General features: G+C 36.4%; 1 protein-coding gene and 1 long non-coding RNA gene across 3 annotated transcripts; one reads left to right on the top strand and one right to left on the bottom strand.

The window, feature by feature from the left end:
• Positions 1-394: 394 nt before the first annotated feature.
• LOC127987914 (uncharacterized) lies at positions 395-5,342 on the bottom strand. Its single transcript, XR_008161469.1, has 4 exons — positions 5,210-5,342; positions 3,144-3,293; positions 2,567-2,680; positions 395-1,474 (listed from the first exon to the last, which is right to left on the bottom strand). It is a non-coding gene; the product is annotated as an uncharacterized LOC127987914 (long non-coding RNA).
• LOC127987912 (guanine nucleotide-binding protein subunit alpha-11) lies at positions 5,282-27,843 on the top strand. 2 transcript variants are annotated; one of them, XM_052590365.1, is made up of 7 exons: positions 5,282-6,223; positions 16,777-16,961; positions 17,322-17,476; positions 19,230-19,358; positions 23,034-23,163; positions 23,842-23,995; positions 24,127-27,843. In XM_052590365.1, the coding sequence occupies exons 1-7, from the start codon at positions 6,088-6,090 to the stop codon at positions 24,315-24,317; spliced, it is 1,080 nt and encodes a 359-aa protein (XP_052446325.1). In that variant the 5' UTR covers positions 5,282-6,087; the 3' UTR covers positions 24,318-27,843. The 2 variants fall into 2 exon arrangements, with proteins under 2 accessions (XP_052446325.1, XP_052446326.1); XM_052590366.1 differs by lacking the exon at positions 19,230-19,358 and adding an exon at positions 18,782-18,910 and having other exon boundaries at positions 5,326-6,223.

Genomic DNA, 27,843 nt, shown 5'->3' with positions numbered 1-27,843 from the left:
TTTTTGCGATCGCATGCTGTTTTTAAAATATTTTGTGAGATTGCAGAAATCGCTTTGCAATAAGGAAATCATTGCATCATGTGCTCAGCAGACATGACTGTGATTAGCTACGGTGCAGCGCAATGTTATTTTCATTTCATATGTAAAGATGATAGCCAATCATGTTAGAGGGCATTCACATTGACACCTCAGACACACCCCTGATATATAAATTATGTAATATTTTATATATAAAATAAAAAATGTGTTTCATGACCCCTTCAAATTAATTTATATTGAAGCTTTCCTCAGAACAAAGCACTTTTTAATCTTCAGAAACTGGTAATTTCCTCTCATCACATTAAAAAGCAAATATCCCTTTGTAAAATATAGATACTTTAAATAATTGTGCTGGATCGAATATCTATAATTTTCAAAGTACAATATCGAAGTTAGAAATTCAAGAGTGATGACAAAATTAATTTTGTGGGGTGCCACAAATTTGTTAAAATTTCCATGACTAAAACAAGTTTGGGAAACACTGTATTAGACTATAATGTTATAGTCGCCGTTAGGGCTAAAAGGAAATGAAAGCAGTAGGTGTTAAAAGATATATAGGTGAGACAGAGATAGGTGTTAAAGGTTGTTTTTCACTGAGCATCAGTGTATTATTAACATGTCAGAAATCACAGGTGAGGCATTGCTTTTGGCTATTCTCCAGGATAATCTTGAGGCAGTCCGTCTACATTCCAGACTTCTGATCTAATGGAGGGGAAAAAAACAAATCCTTCAGATTTGTACAAAAGTTAATGGCAAGGCTGCATCATCTACACAAACATATTCACTTAAACATTGGATGAAGTGATTCTTTTCTCTTTAATATAGATGATGCCTGGTGGATTGTGATGTCTACAACGGACGCGAGCGGAGTCGTGGCGTGACCACAACAGCTTGAAGTTGTCTAATTTGGCAAATTTGGTCTCCCTGATGCACTAATAGAAGAAAGGTTGGGTCTTTTCAATTATTTGTATTTGATTTACAACACTGTATAATCAAAATTACAGTGTACACTCATATTATAGTGATCTATGACACCGTGTTATTATTGCATTATTGCATTATTCATTTTAGAATATACAAAATGTTAGTACTAAATAAGTAATAGTAAAACCATTTTTTGCATAAATACATTTCTGATGAACAGCATGGCATCATGGACGTCCCCAAGCTTGCCTGAAGGTGGCGCTAAATCACAAAAGAAAACAGATGGATAAGCAAATCAGGTGTCAAACTAGAGGTCACACATGTAATTCGGCACTTACCAGTATGTGCACCTATACCTTCAAATTCAGGAAAGTATGTTTTTAGATCAGAGAATTGAATCTTCTCAGCCAGGATGTCCATTTTGTTCAGGTAGAGGATGATGGAGGAATTGGTGAACCCTAGTGAGTTGATGACCATGTTGACGAACAGAGACAAACTCTTTCATATGGATCTGGAGCCATAGAGAAGGAACAAAGGTGAACAGATGTATCATTATTACACAGGAAGGACTGGAGACATATGAAGACAAACAAGAATTTAGAGCATGGCTGATGGCTTAAGATAAAAACGAACGATTGTGCTTCATTATATTTTATTGCTGAAGAGTGTTGAACCTTCTTCTCCTGTGTTCTACTCTACAGACGTGTATTTACTTTTCCTTCAGCCTGAGGTTTATTCATTACACTTTTTGGTGTGAAAGGGCTTTTACATTTGCTATAAATAGAACTTCTTATAATAAAAACAATGTAATAATGCAACGTAACGCACTACTTTCCATAAAAAGTAACTAAGTATCGTAATTAGTTACTTTTTAAGGGAGTAATGCAAAATTGCAATGCATTACCGTTAAAAGAAACTTTCCCCAACACTGCTAGTAAGTAAGGCAATACTATACAGCTTGCTGAATACCATTTTTAAAGAAATCCTGAAAAGACAGACAGACCAGAAATCAAGTTCAGCTGTCTCACCCACTTTTCTGTTTGATCTGCTGTGTGGTTAATATTTATCAGGCCCACATTTGTCCCTAAAATCTCTTCCTCCCTCATTTCTGTCATATTTCATAGTGTCCTTTCCTGAATCAGATAGTGGCTCAACCTTGAATTCCTGTACCATTTAGTTTTCCAGTAAATGATGATAGAATCATGAGGGTGTCTTTTTAAATGCCAGCAAGATCTACATTGTCAGTAGGTTTGGTTGGTCATTGAAATACATGCTAACGATCTTCTGTATAATAATGCAATATTCTATGATGCCAGTGCTGGGAAATCAGAGAATATCTTGATGGGTAGGGATGTAGTCTTCTGCTGCAATGAGCTCCAAGTTATCAATAAAGCTTTGAAAACATGATATTATTATCATTATTATCAATAATATCATCACTTTGATTAAAAACAATGCCATTTGCTCACGAAGGCCTTATTTGTTTAATAATCATCTCATGAATTATCAGTGGCATCAGGGAAGGAGAAAAGATAAGAGACAAAGATTAAGATAATCAGTAAAAGACAGGAATTTGCAAGAACACACTCGGTCTTTCGATCACCTCGTTCTGCGGGTTGGAGTATGGGACTTTTAGCGTCTTCATGGCATTTGTATCCGCTTCCATGAATCATCCTCAGCTGCTCCATAAACATTGTCTTTCTACTTTCTGCCGTGCCTACAATGAAAGGAAAAATAATCACATATTCAGCATTGAAAACCTGCAAAAAGACAATAAATGCACTTACTAATAGAGGTTTATATAACTTTACACTGCTGTAAAAACAGTCTTTTGTTATCTAGAATGTTCTCTTCCTGCATAAGGATAATTGATGATCTAACAGTGTATGGACTGAATTGCTTCAGAAAGCTGGGTGAGTTTGACTGTTTCTCGGTCTCTATGAAACCAGAAAATATGTCTCTATGTAAGAAAATGTATTCCCACTTTAATGACAAAAACAGGATTCAGGGTTAATGAGAGGAGTAGCTAATTTGAATTATTTAACGACACATTTCAAGTTTTACTGTACTTTCTAATTAACTGTACAAACTATACTGAGCATATCTTTGCACCGTTTCTAAAAGTCATGACGTAATTTTTAAAAACTATTTTAATTTAAAAACTGACAGAATAATCTCACCTTATAAAAGCAACTTTATTTCTTTCCTCCTGCTCAGCAAGGGTGAGGTTGATGGTCTTATTTTTGGCAATGTCGTCCCTCTCTTCTTTAGACAAACAGCAGATGCTACAGAAGTAGTGATCCCCCATTTCTCCAGTAGAGGTGCAATAACTGCAAATAAACAAAAATAATTTTAAAAGCCATTTGTGTTCATATTGTAGGCCCATTGATTTTATAGCCTCTGGAATTACCTTTTTTTTAATCTGAAAATTAAGTTATTAGATATTAATCAGGCCTACATGTTTAATAGTCAAAATTGATTGGGCATTCAGATACCAAGCTTGTGCATGTGATATTAAATAAATATGCTCAACCTTTTACTAATAGTCACAGCTGATGCTATGAAAAATAATTTAGCAGTTAAAACGAGTAACTAAACTGCATAATTAATAATACATCAGATCTGATGCTGCAATGGCAGCCTTTTTAAAGGAACCATTAAAGGAACTGTTTTTGGTTCCACAAAGAACCATTCAGTCAATCTCTTTCTTACCGTTTTCTAATCTGAAGAAGCTTCTTTCGCCACAGAGAACCTGTTGTGAATCAGAAAGGCTCTTCAGATGTTACAGGCTCTATGTGGAATCATTTAGACAGAAAAAGGATCTTCTATCGCATTGTGAAGCACCTTTTTTTAAGAGTGTAAAAAGAGTTTGAATTTGAGTGAAATGACTGAACCTACACACGGGAGCCTTTAGAAGAAATGTTGTTACTCCAAAACTTGGTTGTTGTCGCTGAGATAAGCTATTGTGTGATGTCACATCCTTAAAAGGAGTGGATCCACTTCCTTCTCTGTCTCATCCCTTTTTCTATTTGATCTGTTGAAGGGAATTCCCTAAAATGTTCCCTTCCTTCCTTTCTATCATGTTTCATGATGTCTATTTCTGAATCAGACAGTGGCTCGACCTGTATTTTCTTTAGTTTGGAGTAAATGATTATAGAAAATCATGACCGTATTTATTTTCATAGCCTACATTTACAAGTTGTTCATTGCCACGCCTGAGTCTCAGTACTAATGCACTGCAATTCACAAAATCCTGGATATTTTGCAGAGCAAAGGAGTATAACTGGGAATAGTCGTCCCTTTTTCCCCCTGACTTAGAGAAGCACATGGAAGTTGGTATATATATATATATATATATATATATATATGGGATTGGTTGTCTAATTTGTTAATCACAATTCATTAATTGTTTTCTTTTGACCAAAGCAATGGTTTGCTGTGTTTTAAATATTTTCCTAGGTTTTGTTTTATTGCAGAAAAATCAATTATATTATAAGCATCATTGTCAAAAATGATATTCGGGGAAAAACTTTAATGGGTTAGTTTACCTAAAAAAAAAAATCTAATTCTGTCATGAATTACTCCCCTTCATGTGGTTCCAAACCTGCAAGACCTCTGTTCACCAACGAAACATTTAGATATTTTTGATGAAACTGAGAGCTCAGTTCATTTATTTATTTTCATAGTAGAACCTGCTACTAGTAGCATATTTTTTCCTTCTCATTTTAATTTTATTAGTAGGCCTAATTAAAAGAATATAAATAAAAAATAATTTGTAACAGTGCAGGTAAGAATTCAAGTGCTGGAAACTAGCAACAACAGCATCAGCAGGCTACTGATAACTTCTAAATAGCTTCAGGTAAAATAATTTCTGACTCTTTTCTTTCCAGCTATTTCCACACGGTGTCGATAAAGAGCTAGAAATCACCTGCAAATCTGCACATTAATTCTCTCACAGTTTGTGCTAACTACACCTCTCAAGTCACTTCAACACTATAAACGGAACAGAAGCGCCATTTGACTGTGATTTTTTTTGTGATTTTTTTTTAGTAATAAACCTTTTATGTAAATATCTATATTTTTTGTACATATAATATATAACTATTAAAGCTGTTTTATAAAAACACGGAGAGATTAAGACTTCTCCAGATATGTTTGACTGGTAATGGGTGTTGTCCATTCAATCGAATAGCAGGGTTTGTGGCGAGCCACGCCCCGCGAGCTCCACACTCGCTCCTCCACCAACCTCGCCTCACTGCACGCCCCGCCCTCTCTCGCGCTCCTTCCTCCGATTGGCTCGTTGCCCCGTCACTCACGGTCCATTCTCCAGCTGTCGCAGCTCCGGGTTTGTGTGCGACTCACACCGGACTGGACGGTGCGATCATCTGGGAAAAAAAAAATCACTCCGTCGATTTGTTTTTTTTTTTCTTTTTTTCCCAGGAGCCCACATCTGTGTCATTTTCTTTCGACTTTAAATATTCTCGAAGCCCAAATCGGATGCATAGAAATGAGCGGTGAACTCAGCGCGTGGAGTGTAAATAAAGATTCCGGCTAGCTAGCAGCTTAGCCCACCCAATTAAGCTAGTTAGTGCGCGTAGCTAATTAACTTTTCGGCTTTTGGATGCTCAGAATCAAATGTTCGCTCTGTAGTCAGTGTTCTGTGCTGGCTGTCGTCTTCTGGCACCTGTCTCCGTGTGTTAGCTAGAGATCCGGGCGGCTGATGGACAGTGTCGCGGTGAATCTGGGCATCGGGGCGGTTAGCTTAGCGAGACAGCAAAGGACAGCACGGATGTCGTGGCAGGCTAGTGTGTCCCTCCGGGACTCTAGTTGGTAGTCATTACAAATACTAAAACCAGGGCTCGAGTGGGTCTGATAGCAGAGGAGATCTCTAGATTCACAATCTCATCCAGTCTTTGGCCTTGCTTGATAGATGCGTGTGTATGAGCAGACTGAGGGCTCTTTCGCTTCATCGATTTAACGCTGCGTCTACCATAAGGCATCCTGCATTTTTTTTAAACAACATTCCCCCAAATCCATCCTGTTCTTCTTTCGACGCGGTTGCTAAGGGAAGCGGTTCCGTAGAAGTGTGTCAGATCAGGGCTGGGATCTCCAAACGCTGTGGGGATGACTCTGGAGTCCATGATGGCCTGTTGCATGAGTGAAGAGGCGAAGGAGTCCAAGAGGATCAACGCCGAGATCGAGAAGAAGATTAAGAGAGACAAACGAGACGCGAGACGAGAGCTCAAACTCCTCTTACTGGGTAAGTGCATCTCTGACAGCTGCTGGGACCGTCAGTTATGGCCAGGAGATGCATGAGGTTTGACATAAACGCATATTGCTTTGTGAATTTGATGCATAATCATGCTGTTGAAGTCGAAACAGAAGCGTCGCTTTCACTACTTGTCTGTCATTCGTGTGCACGAGTTCACCTTATGTAATGCATGCACGTGTTGATCTGCATTGTGTTTTATGTCCACATGTCAGAAATCCTAAAAAGAGGGCCAATGGGATATGTAGATTTGATGTAGACCCAGTTCAAGAGGGATCCTGCGTTTACACCTTCGTGGAAAAATATAAGAGCAATTCATGGAATTTTACATGGAGAATAAATCTGTGCTTAAAAAAAAAAAAAAAAAAAAATATATATATATATATATATATATATATATATATATATATATATATATATATATATATATATATATATATATATATATATATAATTTTTTTTAATGTATTTCTTTATTTAATATTATTAAATGAATGTGTTTTGCTTGGTAATAAGGTAAGAAAAAATTAAAAAAATATTTAAAATATTAAATTTAGTGTACTTATTTTTAAAAGTATATTTAAATCATCTAATGTACATATATATATATATATATATATATATATATATATATATATATATATATATATATATATATATATATATATATATATATATATATATATAGAGGACAAGGCTATGAGACTACAAAACAACTGCAGGGAGTTTTTTTTCTTCTTCTGCCATTAAACCGTTCCTGAAAGTCCCCATGTTAATTTATTAGCAATGAACATTAGTAAGTGTTTTCAAGAGTCTTTGAGTTGGACTAGTGTCAGCTTACATTCGTCTCATGATCTGACCATTAGGCCTCTCTCTGCTTTCGTTTTGGTGTCAGAGCCATTAGCTCATTTGTGGCTGTAAGCAAAACTAGATTGTCAGCAATTTAAGCCTGAGAGATAATATCTGAATATTTCAGTAGCATAAAGCGTTTCGTAACACGCGTCCTTACATTGTTTTCAGATCGGAGCGATGCAGTAGCTATGAAAATAATTAGATCAGAGGCTTAATTTGAAACTCGGGTTGCAAAATCTATTTAGGGCAGTGTTTGCATCCCAGTTTATGACTGTGGAAGTCAGCGGAGGTCCAGATTTTATCTTCTGTAGTTGCATCTTTTTTTTACTGTCCTTGGCAGGCACGACGAAACCATGAAGCGCCAACGTCGAGAATGAAACCTGTTCTGGCCAGGTTGTGGTTTTACAAGCCAATCCTGTTCCCAAAAATGGCAAAAACGGTTAATCCAGATGCCATGCGTCAAGTTGCTGAAAAAAAAGGCAGATTTGGACAGAGCGGGATCCTCAAATTGCGTAGATGAGCAGACACGGTCACAGGGCCTTGTTGTGTAGGGTGGCCTGACCCGTAAATGTGCTTCACAGAACGCATGTCTTTAGAAAGCTCATGCAACACAAGCAGCCTTTGTGTCCAGACTTGCAGAGGAAAGACCGCAATAAGATACGCCTCGGTGGAGGAAGAGGGCCTTGCATGACCAACAAGCACTGTTAACCTTCTGCTTCTAGCTCGGTAAACTCTCGACTGCTCCGTCTGAAAGCTGAGAGGAAGTTGTCGTAAGGCCACATTCTCAAAGAGCAACAGATTTGTGTTTTGTTATTTTGTTTCTTCAGGTCTTGGGAAGGTCTTAGTCTCATTTCCACAAATGAAGGCCTTACGAAGATCTTAAATCAAAGACAAAAGCCTTAAATTCATTGTAACAGCATTAAATGTTGCTTGCATTAATCGCTAAAAATTAGAATTTTCCTCAGTATTTTTTACTCGTTTTCCAATACAAATTATGAAACATCCTTAAAATCAAGGTACATTTACATGCAAAGCGAGCATGGGAAATCTTGTTTTCTGAGAAACTGAACAAAATCTGAATTGTTTGTGAGCACAGTGACATAAGCTCTCTTCATTTTGATCCGTTTCACAGAAACTTGGCTTGTCTAATGTCATTTTGCTTCTCAAATAACCGTGTCTTGATTTAAGAATCTTTTGACATTTTTACTGGAAACCAAGCCAAAAATACTTAATATCCTTTTATTGCTGGCAGATCAGAAGGTGCAGTAAAAGTTATTTCTAAATTCTAGAAGTTAGGACCTTTTTTTTTTTGTAAAAAGAATAAAAAATAATGGAGATTGGTTGGAAGTTTGAAGTGTTTCTAAAACAACTCTTTACCTTTAAACAATAAATGGCTGTATTGTGTTCCCTTCAATTGATTCTTTAAATCTTGATTTGATCTTCCAAAGGTCTTAAAATTGCCATCGTAAAAACCTGCAGAAACTTTGTTTATTCTTGTAATTCCAGTCCTTTTTGTGGTTTATAATGTTCTTTTTTTTTCCTTATGGTGTTCCTCAGAAGTTCTCAAACACTTTGACTTCCTCCCCCAAGGTTATTCCAAGAAAAACTATTGTTTTGGATGTCTGGTTGAACCGGATTCTTAAAGCTTGGTTAAATAAGCATAATGTGTCTTATTTGAAGCCCTTTGCCCTCACTCTGAATATTTGATTAACTCGTTCTTTCCTGACATTATTTAGCTTCCTTCTAAAGTAATGTGTTGGAAGAGTTTGCTGCATATGATCCTTGACATTTATTTGAGGTTCAGTGTTATTTCAAACTCTAGAAGGTGTTTATATTCTGTATTCCAACTATTTTAACACGTTTTGCTGATTACATTGCTTTCTGTTTTACTAGAATTCCATATTTTTACTTGCATTAAATTATTTTCCATTATTTTCTAAATATTCCATTAGAAATGGTCAGAATCTCCAAAGCTCAGTTGTTGGTAAGCGTAAAAATATTTAATCAATCTCCCAACAACTGGTAGCATTTCCAAAAATGAAAATTGTCATCACTCACTCGCCCTCATGTCGTTCCAAACCTTATGTAAGTTTCTGTCTTGTATTGAACACAAAGGAATATATTTTGAAGAACCAAACAGTTGTGGGGCCTTATTGGGGCCTTTCGCACCAATTTAGTTCCAGAACTAATTGCACTGGGGCAATTTTGCGTGAACTATTTCCCAGTACTATTTAGGGTTGAAAGAACGGAAAAGGAAGACTAAGAATCTCCATTGACACCTGGCAGTGCTACAAGTGCCTGAACCTCAGCATCTGTCCATCTGTCGCTGTTCATCATACTTGTGAAATAATTTGACACAATGTTTACACAGCGTTTTAAATCATGGAGCTACCAGGCGGTTTTGGAACTCGTCTGGCCAATCAATGTCTACTTACGTCACAGTTAGTACCAGTTGTGCTGGTTAGACCCTGCTCTGGTGTAGGAGCTAATTTGGTTCTCGAAAAAGGCAGTCCGGTACTAAAATCGCACCCAGTGTGGTTATTTCCACAAGTAGTTCTGGTACTATAAAAAGGTTCCTGCGGTGCGAAAGGTCCTTCATTCTTCAAAATATAATCTTTCATGTTCAACTTAAGAAAGAAACTCATACGGGTTTGTAATGACATGAGGGTGATTAAATAATGAAAATTTTCATTTTTTGGGGTGAACTATCACTTTAATAGCATAGCATATTTAATGGTAACTAATTTTAGTTACTTTTAGTACTTTGGATGATTGTTTCGATAATCATCCACACTTGAATGTATGTCACAGTATGGAAGAAATGTTTGTTCATGACTAACTTTTTAAAAGTATTTTTTTTACTTTTTTTTCAAGCTTTTTGTTTTTGTAAAATTAAGTGAAAATCTTACATTGTGTTTAAAAATAATGAAATTAAAATATAGGTTAATATATAAAGAGGGATGAGCCGATTTAAAAAAATAAAAATAAAATCCGTCCAGTAGTTATTTTAAGGTTTTGGCTGATTAGAAAAATTTCTGATCACACACTTTATTTTAAAATTAGGTCCCATTTCTCACTAATAACAAACAATTAGGCTTACTACGAACTTAGCCTCAGTAAACTCCTTATTTTCTGTTTGGCAGCAAAGTTCCTTTACTATTACGCCGGAATATGGTTCCTAGCCAAATCGGCCTAGAAAATCACAACTTTTCATTTCCGTCGGTCTTAGTACACGATGTAACTATAGAAGAGTTAACTTTTAAATAGGAAAAATATAAAAACTCTTTGGTCATTTTTTGAGCGAGATGCTAACGGTCTAATCCGATTCAATGATCTATGCTAAGTTAAGCTAAAAGTGCTACCGACAGACCCAGAGATCGGCTGAATCGATTCAAAAACAGTAAAACACAACTGTTTAACACTAAGGCAGTTGGAAAATGAGCCTCTGTATCGACCGATACAATACCAATGTATTGTGCATCTTTACAGACGTTGCAAAATGTGCGCACAAACTCAATGAACCAATTTCGCATTCCTCATCAGCTATTTTCATTCATTGATTTGTATCATTTTGTATAAGCGTGTATAAGCTGCGTTTTGTTCTTTGGATGAGGAACTGAAGATACAGGGTGATCGAGGTAGAGAGAAGCTTGCGTGTGTGTGTGCGTGTGTGTGTGTTGGCGTTCTCTGCTGGGGGGACTTGAGCCGAGGGCAACCACTCTTCATTTTCAGCCCACACTTCTGCTGCACACATGAATGCCCGCTGTTGCTGTGTCACATGATCCGGATGCAGAGATCCAGAGAGAAAGAAAGCAAGGAAAAGAATCTTGTCCATCACTCACTTGAACACCGTATTCATGAAAAACGTGCTACTAAGCAACTCGTTTCTGGCACGGGGACGTCTGAATGACAAACCCGGACTTCCAGGTTTCTTGTTACGCCACACGGTCGGCTCTAGCCAATATTTACCTAGCCGAGTCGAAAGCGCGCCGCGTATAGAGTCTATAACACCTGAGTGTTGCGGAGGAGCTGCATGACTCATAAAGATTGTACAGAATGTTTGTTTTTTTTTGGACACACCTAGAACAAAGCCGACACTGTTCTCATGCAACCAACATATGGCCTGTTTTCATTTCACTTTATCACTGGTGAAGTCTTTGTGTCTTTCAGTTTCTCTATACGAGCTGCATGGAAGCTGCATTTGAAGTATTACTCATCCCACTCGCGATGAATTGCTCTCGAGAGTGCGGACAAAGTGCCGTAGCGGATTTCAAACTCTGCTCCTCACTCAAGAGAAGCAATCTGGCCACTGTGGTGGTGATGTTTATGAAACGCTGGGTTAGCATTTGCAACCACACAACGATAAGGCTTCAGAATTTGCATGCGAGTTTAAAACCATGCAAATCCCCCGTTAATACACACCTCATGATTTCCATGTTCAAACCAGTGAGCTGGAGCTGCAGAGACTGTAGACTGTAGTGTTTGTTTGTTTAACAGTGTTCCGGTTGAGTCTTGAAGTAGACGACTTTCTTTTAAAAGGAAAAAAGTGCTATTTGTGTATAATATATATATATATATATATATATAATTTTTTTTTTAAAATGTATTTTATATTACGTTTTGTTATATATATATTTTTCGCGAAAGAGGACAGTCTTTTAAAAAAAATATTTAGATATTTAGTTATTTTTTTATATATTATTGTAGTATTGCACTTTTTGTATTTAAATTAGTTTTTATATATTCAATATCTTGAATATAATTTATAATAATAATAAATAATATATCTTGTGTAATTTTTATTAGATCATTGTTTTTCTTGGAATTTGCGAGCAACTGGCAAAGTAGTAGCTGCTGACTTTCTTTTAAAAACAACACCATGCTATATTTGTGTGTTTGATGTGTTTTTATTTTTTGTTTCATTCCTTAAAATGCTTTTTAAAATTTTCTTTCATTTTTGTAATTTTATTTGACAATTAATTTTTTTTTGTTGCTATTATTATTGCTAGTTTATTTTATAGCATTTTAATAATTGGATTTGTACCTTTTATCAATTTCTTTTTGTATTTTGTATTTTATTTTATTTTATTTTAATGGACAGGACCGTAGAGAGTAGACAGGAAAGCATTGGGAGGGAAGAGGGATCAGCAAAGTACTTTGAGAAGGAAATTGAACTCTGGTCGTTGTGAACTCAGTTGCGCTATATGTCAACGCACAAACCACAAGGCTAATGGTGCAGACTTCTTCTTATTTATTTATTTATTTTTTGTATTGTTGGTTTGTTTTTTGTTCATGATGCTGTTTTAATTTTTGTCATTTTATTTTGATTCTATTTAATTTTTTATTGCTAATTTATTACTGCGATTTCATTATTTTATAATTGTGGTTTTTACCTTTTATTGATCTTATTTTATTTTTTTACTGGTATTTTATTATTTTAACATTTTCATTAGTTTTATTTTGATTTATTTCACATTTGCTTTTTCTATTTTTTGTTTCTATTTGTTTTATTTCCTATTTTTTTTATTTAAATTATTTTCTTTTTGGAGTTTAGGTCTATGTGTATGTTTATGGTTTTGCTGGACCTCAGTGACTGTCACTGCTAAATTTGATGTAAAAACATTGCAGACTGTAGTTTCAGTGCATGATTCAAATGTTACATCTGTTGATAGGGAAGCTTTGTCTTACCCTGGCTTCCAGTTCTCCAGCAAGCACCCACACACACACACACACACACACACACACACTCGTATCCCGGCATGGGTGTATTAGCTGATGTGAGCTGATTTTCTGTGGATATCCGCCATTTTACACCAGCAGGGGAAACCGGTTATGTAGAGCTGGAACTTTTGATTGAACCAACACAAATTCTGAAGCATAATCAAATGGCTGTGCAAGTTTTAGGAAACAGGTTAAAATGGAAAACAAAGTGTCTAATTTTATACCGAATCATCTGCTGTTCATTATATATTTAAATTGTTGAAGCTGATGTATAGATATGATGAGGGCAGTATATTTGATTTATAGTAGCGATGTACTGACATTTCCACAACCAACAATATTGTTTCGAAATAGTTTTAAAGCACTCGCTTCACAGATCATGCATCGATTTCTTTCACTGTTTTTCAGTTGATGAATGAACAAAATCATGCTTGTGTTATTGTGCGGCTCAGAGCAACAGAAATCTGGCATTTCCTGCATGGCATATTGTTTGGTTTCCGCTGGAGCATGGACACGTTTGATGGTGGGAGAAGAGCAGGGCTCGCTAATGTATGGCTCCTCTTTGAATCATTGCGGTGTGCTAAATGCTGTAAAAATGTTGCCATGGCAACCCGCTTTGCTGCACTGTAAGCTCACAGACATGAATATAGGATGGATCCAGACTCACTGCTGTTGTTCACCAATAAAGAGACTATAGTTGGGCCTCGATGATTGACCTGTCGTGTGTAGTTTCTTAAAACTAGCTTTAGATTGGCCCAGTGAAATCAAATTTGACACCATTTACTTCACTACATATCAATGGGATTCATCAGTTTATCATATTCTAAAGGGTTTTTTTCTTTCTACCTCAGGAAATTCGCTTATATTTGCTTGGGAACTAATATTATCCATTTACATAGCCTAAACGTTTCTCACGTGGGCCTATTATGCAAACCTACACTGGTGTTCAAAAGCTTGGGGTTCTGTAAAGAGGTTTCTTTTGCTGAATTTATTTGATATAAATGTAGTAAAAACAGTAATATTGTGAAATTTTATTGCTATTTAAAAGAACAGTTTTTTGTTTTAATATATATCGTAAAATGTAATTTATTCTAGTGATGCAAAGAATCATTACTCCAGTCTTCAGCGTCACATGATCCTTCAGAAAACACTCTTAAATGCTGGTTCAGGCCTAAATGGATACATTCTAGAACATCGAAATTATCTTTTTTTAAATACAAGTGTCATTTTTGATCCATTTAATTCGTCCTTGCTGAATAAAAATATTAATTTCTTTAAAAAGAATCTTAGTCACCCAAACTTTTGATTGGTAGTGTACGTAAAAAAAACAACGTTATTTTATGTAATTGTTTTTAGTTGTTGTTATCACAATAACAACAATAAAAAATAATTTGCTTATGTATTTTATTACTATTTTTAATATGAACTATTCATTTATTTCATTTATTTGTTAATATAAATTGTTTATTTAGGTGATTTCTCCTTGCTAATGCAAGTTGGCTAATGGTTTGGTTAATAGCTCATGTGAGATAACGGTCAGATAGTTTTTGTTTTCGGCTCAGGTCTTGTTTTCGGCTAATTCTGATTTGGTCTGGTGTCATCCAGTCAATTCCTGATTGATAAAATTAGGGAATATTTTTATTTGTTTCCTCCTCTTATTGCCTGTCCCGTTTTGCTTAAATGCATCCAATTACGGAAATAAACAGCAATTTGCAGCCACTAAGACAAATACCTTTCTATTATTTCAGTACACGGTTAAATTCGTCCAGCTGTTTGTTTTGTGCACTCATCCGTTTCAATACCAGGTCTCCAGTTTCCTCTTAAGGCCTTTATATTGTCATCAATCTAACATTTGTGTGTTTGATTCCCACAAAATGACCTAATATGGAGGAAAACCTGATATCAAGGTGCTCCGGTAATGTTCAGACAGTTTTGGTTTGGTTTCTGTGGCTCAATTGTTGTAAAGCTGCAGGGAGGTGCAGCTATTTGGCAAGCCGATGGAGCCAGGAGAGCAGTGGTTATGCAACCAGGCTGTTTATTGGGTTTCCCCTGTTAGAAAACCACCGACAGTACAGAGAGAGAGAGAGAGAGACAGACGGAGAGGAAGACAGCGAGCAGATAGTCAGCAGGGAGACTTGACAATCCAGCTGTTGGGGTTAAAACTAGCCATGACTCAGCTCAGGGAGAGATGGGACAAGAAAACGATGGGAAATCGAACCTGCATTTCCCAAATGATCTCCCTGTAAGTTGAGCGTGTGTACGAACCACTCGGCCATGGCTTCTAGAGAAGATTTCTAATGCTTTTGAGGCTAATGTAATTTAAAATGGCTTGTGTTTGTGTCTCATGGAATTTGATAAAGCCCAAATGATTGTGGCATTTTCAATAAAAAATTCACAAAACTACCTTAGCTGAAAGGTGGGTTCCTCTGTAGCCATTCACCATTCATAGGCCTTTGGTCATTGTTTTGAATTAGGTCTCTCTTGTTTATTTAAATAAATGGCAGTTGTCAAGGATGTCAGTACTGGAATCGTACGTACGCCAAGATTAAACCTGTGCGACTGGTTATCATACCAATCCAAGCTTCCCCAACTGTTGACACTGTATTGTCAAGAAAGTGATGCATTTAGAAAACTGGAACAGTTACTCGACTTGCTTTTTCAGCACAAAAATGTAAAAATGATTTTCAAAGTTGTAAATAATAAAGATTATAAATTGCAGGGTGTGTCAACTAAGGATTTTCATAGTCGAATCAGATTTTTCGAATCTTGCCGATATTCAGCTGATAGTCGAATCATAGTTTTGTGGGCGGGGCAAAATACATTGAGTCAGGTCAGACATTTGACAGCCATAATTACTGACGTTAACACAGGGAAAATGTGTAATGAAAGATAGTTAACACTAAATGTCAGCGAAACCCTAACAATTCATTTTTTTTTTTATAACAATAGTGCTCATTATAACGTTAGCCTATATGACAGTAATGCAGAAACACTGCAGCTAAACTTAAAAAAAAAAATATATATATATATAATTCAGCGTTTTATTATAATGGTGTTTTCATTATAACTGTGTATGACAGTACCAGTCATTGTTATTTATATTCTGCATTGTTGTTTGTGCTGCTCGCGCGGTGTGCTGAAAAGATAGTCACTGTAGTAGAACAACGAAGCGCTTGACTTGTATCAGGTAAATATTATTATTTAATAACATAATTATTATTATCGAAGATAAACTTCACAGATTACCGAGCGAAAAAATCTCTACCTGTGTCAGTTTTTAAGTTTTAAATCTTTGCCGCCAAGATGCTCCTCTGTTGGTCACGGATTATGGAACGTGAAACATAAATCTATAGGGGGGGTTGGATTTATTCACGCACTTTGAAATATTTATTTGAAGCTTCTTTCTTTTCAGATTTTTATTGAAGTTTACCTGTTCTGTGGTGTTGCCTTATATTTTTTTAAAGAATATTAAATGTGTGTACATGTAAAATATTTTACATGAGGCTAATGAAGATTAATATAATAAACCAGTTAAATTTACATTTCCTATATATCATTTTATTAAATATTTGCCTCATTAAAGGCTCTCTAATACAATTAAGTGTTTAGTAATCTTAGTTTTGCTTATCACATTATCATACTTAAATCCAATGTAGAATAATAATTTTATACATGAAAATGTTATATGGTTAGTTAACATCGTGAAATCCATTAAGCAAATAACAAAACGTGTGAATGGATCAACATATAAAACTGTTATCCTTATAAAGCTTGCATCATCTGGAGTCTTCGTGAGTGTTGTCTTCGTCTGATACCTTTAAAAAAGCCAGATCCAAACTGGAGCCAAATGCGAAAGCGCTCCAGATAGGCTTTGATATCCTTTATACTCTACAAAGTCCAAAGGCTGATATGTAACGGAGGCTAAAATATGATCTAATCCTGTTCCAATGTTGTTGTTTATTCATCCTCAGGCACGGGCGAGAGCGGCAAGAGTACGTTCATCAAACAGATGCGCATCATTCACGGGACAGGCTACACTGACGAGGACAAGCGCGGCTTCACCAAACTCGTCTACCAGAACATCTTCACCTCCATGCAGGCCATGATCCGTGCCACCGAGAACCTCAAGATCCCGTTCAAATACGAAGAGAACAAGGTGACTGCTGTACACTGAACAATCCCCTGCTGTAATCATCTCTTTGATGCCCAGAGTGCACGTCGAGATGCAAATCAAACCCAGATAGGCCATAAACGTGGCTATAAAACGCACTACAAGCCTCGCTTGTAAATTTTACTGCTGTCACACCACGGTGACACGGTGATCTTTCTTCAGTGCAGGATTACGGTTAATTATTCTCATGTTTCCGTTTTGAAGAATCAGTTAATATTTCCTTAAGAAGACCCTTAAAGTTTAACTCGACAACTTGTGACCTAGTTGTTTGTCGAAACCCCGCTGGAAGTCATTAGTATTACACAGCCATTAAGTCATAAAATGGGATTTTTACTGTGTGCACAGAACAATGCTCTGCTGGTGCGAGAGGTCGACGTGGAGAAGGTTTGCTCCTTTGACCAGCCCTATGTCAGTGCAATAAAGAAGCTCTGGTCAGATCCAGGCATCCAGGAAGCCTACGACCGCAGGCGAGAGTACCAGCTCTCTGACTCCACTAAATAGTAAGTGTGTGTGCTGTTAGTAGCCATTAGCGCCTTTTAACTTCACTGCTATTAATTGAATTGTTGAATGCTACATCTTTTCTTGCGGTCAGTTAGAAGCCTATTTGTAATAAGACATAGATGTATAGATGCAGTATTATGGCCTGTTCATACTACTAATCATATCTATAAAGATAACTGTAACATTAACCACACCAACGGATGATAATGCTGTTTATTGTAAGCAAGGTTCAGTTTTGTCCTCTGCTGGTTTAAATGCGTAGGCTCGAAGATAAAGATTGGTTGTCAGTGTTCAGCTGAAAAAAAAAAAAAAATTATTTATCAAAAAATTTTTTTATTATGCTTAGGTTTTTTTTTTTATGGCTGTAGTGTGGACTTCCATATTCTCATATAGTTACAGTTTAAAGTGTTAGTTCACCCAGGAATAAAAATTATCAGTAATAACTCATCCCAATGTCGTTCCAAACCCGTAAGGCCTTCGTTCAACTTCTGAACACAAATTAAGGTATTTGTGATGAAATCCGAGAGCTTTCTGACCCTCTGTAGACAGCGATGCAACTGAAACATTCAAGGCCCAGAAACGTAGTAAGGACATTGTGACGTCACTTATGTCACATGGACTATTTTAACAATGTCCTCATTAGGTTTCTAGGCCTTGAATGTGATTAGTTGTATTGCAGTCTATGGAGGGTTTAAAAGTTCTCTATGAAAAGTTTTCTGTTTCTACATTAAAACGTCTGAAATGTCCATATGGGACAAATATTACATTTAATACAATTTTATTTGTATTTTTATGTAATATCAAATACGCAAACAGCACTTGAGAATCACTTGATTTCAAGTTTTCAACTGCGGCTGGATTTGACACCAATTCAAATGACGCTATTATAACATTTGAATCCCCGTTTCAGAAAAAGCAAAAAAATGCAAGTTTGAGAACCCCTTTAAATCTTAATGGATTTGACCTGACACTGACACTCTGTGACCTGTAATCGAATAAGTCTCGACAAGTTTAAACGCAGCATAAAAATTTTACACTTCCTTTTGTGTTCCACTAAAGAAAATAAGACAGGTTTGGAACGTTGGGGATGAGTTAAAATTTGTATTTTTGGGTTTGAATATTTACAGGTTTATACTTTCAATATTCTTTTTTTTACCATATTTAAATCCATTCTACAGTTTTTTTTCCAAAACTGCCTGGAAAATAGGAAGTGTTTATGCGAGTTTACATTTGGGACTACTTGTAAAGTTGTGTATATATATGCACATGTACATGCCTCTGTTTCTCACCGGTTCATCCCACAGTTACCTTAGCGATTTAGAGCGTATATCGTCTCCGGGATATGTGCCCAGCCAGCAGGATGTGCTGAGGGTCCGAGTGCCCACTACTGGCATCATAGAGTATCCCTTTGACCTGGAAAATATAATCTTCAGGTATCGCCAATCCCATGGCACACCTACACTGCCGCCACTGTCTCCTGACCTTTAACCTGCTGCTGCAACTGCACTGCTGCCTTCCCTGATCGCATTCTCACAACCGGGGCTCAACCTTTGCTAATTGTTGTTTCTTTGCGACTCTTAAAGAGTGTTGTTTTTGGGGAGCTCTCTGTAAAGACCGTCAGCGGAGTAAGCAGAAGGTTGTGGGTTCGCATCCCAGGATCCCGAGCAGCGTTCCCTCTGTTTTTGTAGGGGTCTGCTGCCATGCTTGATTCTTTCTTCTTCCTTCTCTCTCTCCGTCTCTCCTTGTCTCTAGCTATCTAAGTGATTTGGACCGTATCGCAGACCCTTCGTATCTGCCGACTCAGCAAGACGTGCTTAGGGTTCGCATCCCTACCACAGGGATTATTGAGTATCCCTTCGACTTGCAAAGCATCATTTTCAGGTAGATCATAATGTCGGAGAGGACTCCTCCCCCAGTTTCAATGTCTTCATGTTTGTAACATTTTGATCTGGTCCACTTCGGCCAGTTGAACGAACAAGGTTCGATACGTTTATCAATATTTCTGTGACGTTGCTGGCTGTTAATGTCCTTCTTAGTCATTAACCTCTTTGCATCATAAACTTTATTAACATTCATCCTTTTTTTGTCTTTAGTGTTATTTGTTTACGAGAGATAAGGGTTCATTCATGTTTTAACCAGAACCAAGTTCTTAGAAGTGATAGCAACACAGTTTCTATGCATTATAATTATATTGCTTTGTGTTTTAGTCTGTTTAGTCTTTGCATTTATTTTGAATTCAAAATCTGTTTACTTAAAAATATTAAGCCGTATTTAGCAATAAAATTTAAAAAAAGCAGAAAGGTTTTTTTTTCTTCTGTTTTTGGATTGGATTTGTTTTTGTGTCTGTTTTAGTCTTTGCTTTGTTTTCTTTTTGCCTTTATTTTGTTTTTATTCTCTTGATTTGTTTTATTTTTGCTTTTTTTGTCTTTTCATTTGATTTGCATTTTCTTTTGTTTTTGTCTTTTAGTTCTTTTTGCCTTTTAAATTAGTTTTTATCCTTTCTTTTGATTTGCCTTTTTAAATGTTTTAAAGTGTTTTTATTTAAATATATGCCAATATTTTGCATTTGAATGTAAAGTTTATTTATTTATTAAAAACCAGCAATGTTTTCTTCGGTTACCAAGCTTACTTTACTAAATGATTTGACGATGGTTATTAATTCCATAATGAAAAATTTAAATGTTACCTTTGGACTTATTTATATTTTATAAAATTATATAATTATATTTTAATTAATTATTAATTATTTATAATAAAATAAATAGTCCATACTACAGAAACTGTATGAAACCAGTCAGAATTCTTAAACAGTAGTCAGCACCAGACACAATTTTATCTTTTAACATTACCACTGAAGGCCTTAAAGTAGAATCCATTGCAGATGCGAGAACATTACCACACAGGCAGGAGTTTGAGCTCAGGCCCAGTGAAGGGGGAACGTTTACTAACCACTGCTCGGCAGGTGATGCAGCAACGAAAAGCCCTCCACAACCCCCTGTTTAGAGCTGAGATGAGAGAAAATGCCTCTGAAGAGAGGTGATCACAAAAGCCTGCGAATCGATTGGAAGCCAGCGTGTCAAACCCCTCCTACGCACGCTGGCGCCAGAAATAACTTCGCTTACAACAAGGTTCCCTCTTGATCCACGCTTGACATGTACGAATAACGTTCTTGTGAATGTTTATTGGGTATTTAAAACAAACAAACAAGCACTTCAAAAACTTATCTGGAAGGTGGCAGGTTCCCATTCCAGGTAAATGTCAAGGTAGATCTGTAATGTCACCTTTAAGGCCACGTGTGGTTTCAGGTGACTGCTACTACTGAATGCAGAAAACCCATAGATGTTGTTATGAAATACAGGTGAAGAGTTTTAGATGAGTAACTTACATGGCTGCACACTAAACTCCTCAACCTCAGCCATTTAAACATTCTGGTGGAGTTGTCTTCATCTCCGGCACCTCGTCCTCCAGAGTAAGAGAGCTTATCCTCGTAAGTAGGTCAGCTGTACCTCCTGCAGGAACGGAGGCTGGCTGAAGAGGCTTTATTTTAGGTTGTAGCTCCTGAAGGAGTCCATTTATCAAAGCCTTACGCCTGGCCACTAGAGACTGGTCTACAAGACTGTGTTGCCTACATAAAATAAGCCTTCTCTTATGTTTTCCCTCACTGAGCCCAAGTACAGGTGTGATGTGGGGGGGGGGGGGGGGTGGCACAGTTAAAAATTGCTTTGATTATTCCCTTCTGTTTTAGCTGGAATCTCCGGTGAGTTTGTCTCCGTAGATTTCCGTTCATTTAGGAGCAGTGAGCATTACCTGACTGTTGAACTGGGAATGGCCTGGATTCTTTTAATACATTTCCACTCTCAGAAAATTACAAAAATTAAAAACGTTTAGACATTAACCTGCTTTAATGCAACACCTAGAACATGAAACCACATTATTTGGCTCACTTTAATGAAAAATAGTTACATATGGGTGTTTCTTCAACTCTAGGCAGGGGGAAACTAAAGGTATTTAATTTATTTTTTTACTTTAAAAGTCAGCTAGTTGCCACGTTAACATTTTTCATTTTCCTTTAACTTGATGAAAAACTATAAAAAACTATAGTTGTTAAAATTAATAAAAATGGCAAACATGCTATAAAATTTCCAAAACGTACTAAATTAAAAGAAAAACAAGAAAAATGTACCTATTATAAATATAGAAAAAGATTGTGTAAAGCTATATAATAGGATAAAGCTCTATAAATCTATATAATAGTATTAGTAGTAGTTTGATGTATTTAAAACTGATAACGTAAACAACAAAGAAATAAAAAAAAAAGTATTTAATATTTATTGATAATGATCAGTTTATAAAAAAAAAAAAAAAAAAATAGAAAATTTGAATTAATCATAGCAAACCAAATAGGGAAAAAAAAGTTTTTTCAAAAGTTAGTGTACTTGTCGAGGCATGTCAAAAAAAAAAAAAAAAAATCTAATGAAATATCGGATATGTTTCTGGACTTGTCAGACTAGTATGAAAAGTATTTTAAAAACTTTTTGTTTCAATGAGGTTTGCCAAAAAACTGTCATCGTATTAATTTTTGTTCATGACCTTCCAAGGCCCAAGAATGTATTTTAGTTCATAATCAATATTTGCGTTGTGAATAATTTTGTTGTTGGGCCCCGACATGCAGTTGTACAGTTGTGTATCTGTTTTTCTCTCTGTCTCAGGGCTTTACTAATACAGTGCCAACACGCTTTTTCATCACTCATTCATTCACCTGTCCGTCCTGTCCGTTTTTCTTGGATGTTACTAATCCCAGCATGCATCTGAAACTCTGCAGTTCTCTTTTTGTTTGTGGCGTCTCTGAATGTTTGTGTGTTAGTTTTGGTTCCTTTGTGAAATTCACCGCTTACAATGTCACCATTTTACCAGAACTGAAGACGGCCGGCTCCATACGTGACCGTAGGTCGGTGGCACGATGAAATCAGAATTACCTGCTTATTGCCCCGTTTCGATTCTTCTGTAATTCTCTGTATTAAATGAACCTCTGCTTTCATGTTTTGAGCTGGTCTTGTTCAGTTCATGTTAGAAACGCACAAGTCAGAGTTTTATCTAAACGGTTGATACCTGGAAACCACAAAATTGTCACGACCTAATTTGTGCATGCATGTGAGAATGAATTCCAGATGTAATGCAATTAACCTCAAGATTTTTCTGCCAAAATGTTAATATAACGATGATAACAGACATGTGATTTTTGAGATGCATCTAATTTTGTATGACAAGTGGTTTCCATGCTTAAGTACTCATTCATTTCTGGTGGCATTGCAGGGCCTCTAGATCTAATTTGATTTGATAAATAGATATCTAGTAGCCCATTTCCAATGAAAATGTTGCAAATCTGTTTCAGAATTGACTGAATGTGTATGTAGCTTAGTTTTAGGATGAATTTAAAGTCATTTCAGTTCAGGATCTCAATAGCGTACACAACACTGGCACAGGCTTTTTCATAGTCATCATAATCATCAAAGCAGTCTTTTTATGTGTATTCATACTTTGTCACCTCTGTCTCAGGATGGTGGATGTCGGAGGGCAACGATCCGAGCGCAGGAAGTGGATCCACTGCTTTGAGAACGTCACGTCTATCATGTTCCTGGTTGCTTTGAGCGAATACGACCAGGTCCTTGTGGAATCTGACAATGAGGTGATTATTGTTACTCTTATTTTTCATTTATTTTTAATTAGAATTAAAATTGTTATTGTAGTTTGTGTATTTTTTTATTGCATTTGTTTTTTATAATGTCTAAAAGATTAAAATGGATATAATGTACATTTACAAACTATTTACATGTTTAATTATATTTATACATTTTAATTTATTTATTAGTTGTATTAGCAATTTCATTTTTTTTTTTAAATGTGTATATCAAAATTAATTTATTTAATCATTTTAAATTATTAATATTAGTGTTATTCCTAGTTGTAATAATTATATTTATAATTTAGATATATTCAAATTAATAATGCACATTTATTATTTTTAATTAATTTATTATACATTTTTGATGTATTTTGATTATATTTTATAGATTTTTGTAATGTAAATCTATTTTCTACTATTAGTATTAGATATTTGTTTTATAATGTGTAAAAGTAAATATTTTTCTTCCATTACACATTTATAAATGTAAATTTCACTTATTATTAGTATCTACTTATAGGGATTTTATCTGGAAATTGTGCATTATAATTGAGCAATATAACGGAGTATATATGTAAATACATAAATCATTCATAGAGGTTCTTCAGCATTAGTCATCTGCATTAGTTTTCAGTGCAGTCGAAGCTTTTATCATGATATCTTTGTTTCTGACTTCTGCAGAATCGCATGGAGGAAAGCAAGGCGCTGTTTCGCACAATCATCACCTACCCCTGGTTCCAGAACTCTTCAGTCATTCTGTTCCTGAACAAGAAGGACCTTCTGGAGGAGAAGATCATGTACTCTCACCTGGTGGACTACTTCCCTGAATTTGACGGTAACAGCCTTTTCACAGGTTTCAAATGAAGCCTACTCTGACACCATGTGGTAGACTTGTGAACTGCATCCACTTCCAAATACACCTCCACAGCCTGTTTGGTCTCCAAACTCTCATTTACCCACTCACAGGTCCGCAGAGGGACGCCCAGGCGGGCCGCGAGTTCATCCTGAAGATGTTCGTGGACCTGAACCCAGACAGCGACAAGATCATCTACTCGCACTTCACCTGCGCCACAGACACCGAAAACATCCGCTTCGTCTTCGCAGCGGTCAAGGACACCATCCTGCAGCACAACCTCAAAGAGTACAACCTAGTGTGAGCGAGAGATCGAACGAGAGCGAGACACCTGCAGCCCACACACGGCCGAAAGCACTACACCCCTCACACACAGAAACACACCTTCACCCCCTTTGGGCACTGGATCTTCACATAGTCCTTTTCTTTGGCCGTTTTCTCCTCTCTTTCTGAGTGTCGACCCCTCCAGCTCATAGCTTTATCATCTAATCTTCCTCGAACACGAAGGCTGGGCCGTTAAACCGGTGCCTGATGACAAGGAGCATTCGTTTGCTCTGTAGATGGGCTGTAGGTGGGCTCTACCTGAATGAAACTGAGGTACGAACTTAACGGAAACACTCGGTGGATCGTCCGTAAGGGCGACATTCTTGAAGGACTTCACCTTGCATCGCTGAATTCAACCAGGTGTTCGTTGTGCAATCACATGCTGTAACACTAGAGGTGGAGATGATTTGATTCGATACTATTTTAGGAGTGATGTATTGAGATTTCCCATCACTACTGGAGAAGAGATGGCACACACCATGTGAAATTATTATTATTATTTTTTTTCGTAATGACTAATGAAAGCCACCAGTTTTTTATTTTTTTCTCTTTTTTTTTTTTTTTCAAAAACGCTCAAATTGCTTTCCCGAAATATTCTAAAAACGACCTGGTTCGCTTGTGTATCCGCTAAATTTATCATTCAGGCAGCGAACGGTTTCCTCCAGTCTGATGTTTTGCCAGTATTGGGTGTTTAATCCGTATAATTAAAGGGATCCAGCTAGTATTCAGAGATATTTACCGAAAGATCGTGATTTGTTTACATGCTTCGTCACATCAGTTTTAAATCTTTGACCGAAGGAATCAAATTAAACACCTTTCGTAGCCGATTCATTCATATTTTACTCCGTATCACATTCAGTATCTAGCGATTTAAATATTCATAGAATCACTTGGAACTCAGCGCAAAAGTGCTCTTTAAGGGTGAAATCGATTTAGTTTGTTTTATTTATGTAATTTATGGACCAGATATGTAATTAGTCGGACTCATTTTCCAACTAAATTTTTGAGTCTCTTCTGCTGTAAAAAAAAAAACAAATCCATTGGCAAGTGATCTTTTCTTTTTGATATTTCCTTAATCGATTATCAACGATCTGTTTTTTGTTTTGTTTTTTTTTATATTTGAAATGCTTGAAAATGGAGAGTTGAATTTCCATTTTATCAACATGGCTTTATGCAAATAGGAAAGCGAACTTTATCAGTGGTTGAATTCTTCACTGGCCTCTGCTTGCGTTGTTTCTTGAGAGTTCGCTCTCGGTTTCGTAGAACCATATCTTAGTTCTCGCTCTATTTAGCTGTTTGGATTTCATAGCTAGCTGGCTTTTTTTTTGGGGGGGGGGGGGGGGTCTTTATGATGTAATTCAGGTGAGTTTTCATACTTTTCATTACAAGGGCTAATTGTGGGCAGAGAATGAAAGGCCTCTATGGAGACGATAGAGCAATAGGTACGCCGAAGTGGGTATCTGAATCAGGGACAGCGCGGGTGACACCGCGGGAGCCGCGGTTACCGTAGGTTCAGCTTGCAGTGCATCCAGGGATCACCTTCGGAGATCTTCAGAAAATGTATGCTATTTCTTGCCGCAAATCAAACGACTTCGAATGAGCTGTTTTGATTTTGTATGTTTAGGAATGAAGTATTCGGTGGCGGTGATGTCACACGTTTCCCTTTGCCATATTTGGTGTCGGGGGCTGTGACTGTGTTGCTTTTGAGTCCTGTTTACTCATATCTACGATTTTGATTTTTTTTCAGCCGACTGGCTATGAATTTATCGCACATTAGCACTCGTACAGTCTTATTGGCTTTGTTCGTATTATTGAAACAACTTGAGAAAAGCTGAATGTGTGAAAAATTAAAAAAAAAATCACGAGATCTAACGTAATGATTAAGCAAATTATTTGAATCACAATGGTCACTTATTGGCGCGATTTTATTATTTCTTTAACTAGTAACTGAATGTATTGTAGGAGGATTTTTGTTTTTTTTTGTGATGAATTACTTTGGAAGTGTAGTTTAAGGCGTATACGCAATATTCCCTGTATATTTGCAGTTTTGTTGCGTTTAATTAATCCTATAAACCGTCTTTACATATACATTTGGACCGTTTAGTGCATTTTACGAATTGTTTGCCAAATTGCAAATTTTCTTCTTCTTTAACTAAACAGTCCTCCCGTGCCAGGCCAGTTAAGCTGCTTTTTTTGTTTTGTTTATAGTTTTTCAAACATCCAGATGTGCATACGTCATTCTTCTGGGCGGGGCTTCACACTTCAATCATTTTAAACCGTTCACTTGGGTGGGATGAAACTATCAGTCATCATATACCAGTTTCAAACTGTTTCGTTGTTGTACAAGTAGTGGACCTGCAACTTTACGACGACCTTTTTGAACACAAGCTTTTGTAAATACGGCTTTTATTTTGAAGGGCTAAGCCTAATCTGAGAAACACCGTTCTTTATCAGAAACAGAAACACTACAGCTAGTCATTTCGTACCAATTAAGTTCACAAAACATCAGAATATGTTGTGCAGATGGTATAAGTAGCTTTGATATCCTGTTCGGCTGATGTTTAAGGATTGTTTTTAGTCGTTCTCAACATCTTGTGATTTAAGTTTGATATGTTTTTCCTCCCGGGGTTAATGCACTGAACCTACTCTGCAGTAAAGGAACGAACTCCACTCATGTGACGTATCTGTTCCTCCAAACTTGTTCCTGGTACTCTTGAGAGATGCACACACTAATGAATAGAAATGACGCTTTCGCTTGGGGTCCACGCTGACGTGATGGATGCCTACAATATGAAGCTATCTTTCTTTCTTTTTTTATTTCTGATGTTGATGCATTACCTGAACACTTGTATGTAGGACACTTTAATATAATACATTTGTTTTTGATAAAACAGCTAAAATAAACATTTGTGTAGTGGTGTATAAAATCAAAGTATTGTATTACTTTGTAATGTATTTCTTGTTCGGTTGGTTGCTCTCTCTCTCTTTTTTTTTTTTTTTTTTTAAAGCATACCAAATGTAAATGATGTACTATATTGAGTGTGCCAATCCCTTTCATTTGTAGAGCCAGACTCTTTATAAGTGCCAATGTTGTGGAAATCATTTAAAAAAGGACTTGTGTGTTTTATGGTCCGGTTTTTAAAAACAAATAAACATTAAGTATGTGATTATGGTAAATGCGCAACAGGAAAAGGACCGTTTTATTCTGTATTTAAGATTAAAGATGACAAACTGCTGTTTTTAAAAGAAATGACGTTTTAATTGCATGTGTTTGTTTCGGCGGAGAGGGTCGGGTAAAGGAGAAACCGTATTAACGCGAAACCCTGCTGACAAGGGGCTTAATTATTGTTCATTTACAGTATTTTAAACATTTCTCTTTTTGTATGTTTCATTTCAACCACTTTTGCCTGAACCTCATTCATACATGAAAATGACTTTCATAGCCTTCTCCTTTAAAGAAAAAAAATATCCATTTTAAATTGGAATAAAATTTGTTCCTATATGTT

The sequence above is a fragment of the Carassius gibelio genome, chromosome B22 (genome assembly GCF_023724105.1).
Source record: "Carassius gibelio isolate Cgi1373 ecotype wild population from Czech Republic chromosome B22, carGib1.2-hapl.c, whole genome shotgun sequence".
NCBI classification, from domain to species: Eukaryota; Metazoa; Chordata; class Actinopteri; order Cypriniformes; family Cyprinidae; genus Carassius; species Carassius gibelio.
The sequence above is the reverse complement of the archived record's forward strand: the minus strand, read 5'-3'. Positions and strand labels throughout refer to the sequence as shown.